The sequence below is a fragment of the Fragaria vesca genome, linkage group LG4 (assembly GCF_000184155.1).
Source record: "Fragaria vesca subsp. vesca linkage group LG4, FraVesHawaii_1.0, whole genome shotgun sequence".
NCBI lineage: Eukaryota > Viridiplantae > Streptophyta > Magnoliopsida > Rosales > Rosaceae > Fragaria > Fragaria vesca.
Genome location: NC_020494.1, coordinates 14,679,470 through 14,682,130, shown reverse-complemented (window position 1 = coordinate 14,682,130; position 2,661 = coordinate 14,679,470). Strand labels below are relative to the sequence as shown.

General features: G+C 36.8%; 1 protein-coding gene across 1 annotated transcript; it reads left to right on the top strand.

The window, feature by feature from the left end:
* Positions 1-703: 703 nt before the first annotated feature.
* On the top strand, positions 704-2,261 carry LOC101290946 (rho GDP-dissociation inhibitor 1-like). Its single transcript, XM_004296975.1, has 5 exons — positions 704-1,202; positions 1,282-1,354; positions 1,475-1,693; positions 1,771-1,895; positions 2,009-2,261. The coding sequence occupies exons 1-5, from the start codon at positions 942-944 to the stop codon at positions 2,087-2,089; spliced, it is 759 nt and encodes a 252-aa protein (XP_004297023.1). The 5' UTR covers positions 704-941; the 3' UTR covers positions 2,090-2,261.
* The last annotated feature ends 400 nt before the right edge of the window (positions 2,262-2,661 follow it).

The following is a 2,661-nucleotide window of genomic DNA, read 5'->3' as shown; positions in this document are numbered from 1 at the left end:
ATGATGTATTATAATTTCTAGATGTCTCTAATTTTTTATATGTAGCCAACACATGTCTCACCACAAATTATGATACTGATGGGAAAAATGACATTATTTTGGAGGAAAATGTTTGTGGAGGGAAAAGATTTGGGGAGGGAAAACATGGAAAATACAATTTTGCTTATGGATAAAGTCTAACTTAATGGTGTCAATCACGGAGGAAACTAATGTTAAATTGAGTTTAAGTGTTGAGGTATCATTATCATAGTTTTCAAAATTGAGATGTCAAAATGATGAATGGGTTTAACTTGGGGCACCATTTGAAATATTTCCTCGGAAACTTTTGGTATGGCACTGGCCGGCTAGTGTTAAAAGGTGTTTTTTTTTTGTTGATCTCCTAAAGGTCATAAACTATATATACAAACCAATGTGATTCATGTTGATGTACTTTTTGATTCCCCTAGCTGCTTTAGTTTGTAGTTTTGTACTAATTAGTTAATGTAACTAACTCCTCTTGGGGAGGTCTAGCTTATGACTTGGGAGGAAAAACAGTGGTAGAAAGAGGAAATACAGTTGACATGTCAGCTAGCATTCTAGCAATTGAATTATTACCTCGCTTAATTAACAAGCTACTCACCTCCCAACTATAGCGGTTAGTACTCCAAATCCCAAATCTGATTCCCAATTTCATATATATACCCTTGACTGCCTTCCATTTGTTGCACAGCTTCTTCATATCTTCCACACTCCAACATAAACCACATTTCTCTTTCTCAATCTGTGAACCTTCATCTCTAACCAACACAGATAGAAATCAAGTGAAGCATCCAAATTTGGCAAACAGCCTCTAAAATCTAAATTTAGTACAAGTTGGAAAAGGACTACATAACCAATCTAGTCTTGCCTTCTTCATCCTTAATTTCCTTCAACCCTCATACATTTTCTTTCTCTTTCTGAATATGTCAGCTGCCGTGGAAGCTGTGTCTGCAACCAAAGATGTTGGTTTCACTTCTCAAGTGCAGGAAGTAGAGTTTAAGAATGATAAGAACCGAAACAAGGATGAAGGTGGAAAACCAAGCCTGCATCACCGTGATGAAAATGATGAACTTAAAGATGAGGTTGATCCAGATGAAGAGGATGAGCTTGCCACACTGAAATGTGACAAAGAATTGGCTATTGGCCCCAAGTTTTCGCTCAAGGAGCAGCTTGATAAGGATAAAGTAGGTGGCTTTTTACTTGATAAATCTTCAGTATTAGATTCCATTTATTGATGTTGTTCACATGATCAATTTTTTGAAGGATGATGAGAGTTTAAGGAAGTGGAAGCAGCAACTTCTTGGGAGTGTTGATCTCTCTGCACTAGCTGTTGGAGGTAAATATACTTAGTGTCTGACTTGCAGTAAGCTCCAATTTTTTATTTTTTATTTTTATTTTTTATTTAACAATGCAAGTTCATGACCGCCACTGATGTTTCAAACTAATGAGCATGCAGAGAGTAAAGAAGCAGAAGTGAGGATTCTAAGCCTGACAATGATGTTCCGGGATCGGCCTGAACTTGTGCTGCCGATTCCATTCACCAACAAACCAAAGAGCAGTCTTTTCACACTCAAAGGAGGAAGCAAGTACCGGACTAAATTCACATTCATTGTCTCTAAAAACATAGTTTCAGGCCTCATGTACACCACCTCAGTCTGGAAGACTGGTGTTAAAGGTAAAATATTCAAACTGGCATTCACTCCATACTAATATTCTACTCAAACTAACATTCATTCCCTAAATTTCGAACAGTGCACAATTCAAAAAAAATGCTTGGAACCTTTAGTCCTCGACAAGATCCATATACGTATGAAACCGAAGAAGATACTACCCCTTCAGGCATGTTTGCAAGGGGCTGGTATTTTGTGAGAACAAAAGTAAGGACTTGCTAAAACTACCTAATTAAAGAGTTTTGTTAGTTACTTGTACCCTAGAAAACAAGAGGCTAGCTTGGCTATTTTCCATTAACATTGGTTTTCTTCTGTTTCAGTTTCTGGATGATGATGGAAAATGCTATTTGGATGCCAGTTACTACTTTGAAATCCAGAAGAACTGGGCAACACCCTCTTGAAGTCTTTTTCATTTACGCATAATCTTGTCAGAATTAATTGGCTTGGTGATGTTTTCAAATGACCATCTTAATGTAGTGAGTGATGGCAATAATATTCATGTTGTATCTTAGTTGTAACCAATGTGGGAAAAATGCAATCCAAATTTCCATTCAATAAAAACACTGTGCTGATAACATGCAGTTTCATATTTTATTGTAATTTTGTGGTTCTTTAATCCTTGTTATAATTGCATAGAAACAACCTCCTGTGATTAATCTCTTCTCTTTTTCCTTCTCATTTTTCTTTTGATGATTGAGTTCTGGTGGTGAACATGATTCTCATTTCCCCACCAAAGATGCCTGAGCCCTCGAGTTGTAACTAATAAACGACACTAAAGTGTGTACCCCATTTGGCCCTAAACTTAAATTTGAAAACAATAAGATGCATCTAACTTTTGCTTGCTTGTGCTTTACAAAGCAAGTGTCGAAAGTAATTTTGGGGGTCCAAGAGCCAGACCCAGTTCAATTATGTCATGATATGATAACATGAATGCATGCCTCTAGCAACATGAGGCAACAATATATAGAGAAAA

Coding starts and splice junctions, on each gene's coding strand:
- LOC101290946 (XM_004296975.1), top strand. CDS start 942: ATGTCAGCTGCCGTGGAAGCTGTGTCTGCAACCAAAGATGTTGGTTTC. Junction 1,694..1,770: donor CTGGAAGACTGGTGTTAAAG/GTAAAATATTCA, acceptor AATTTCGAACAG/TGCACAATTCAAAAAAAATG. Junction 1,896..2,008: donor GGTATTTTGTGAGAACAAAA/GTAAGGACTTGC, acceptor CTTCTGTTTCAG/TTTCTGGATGATGATGGAAA.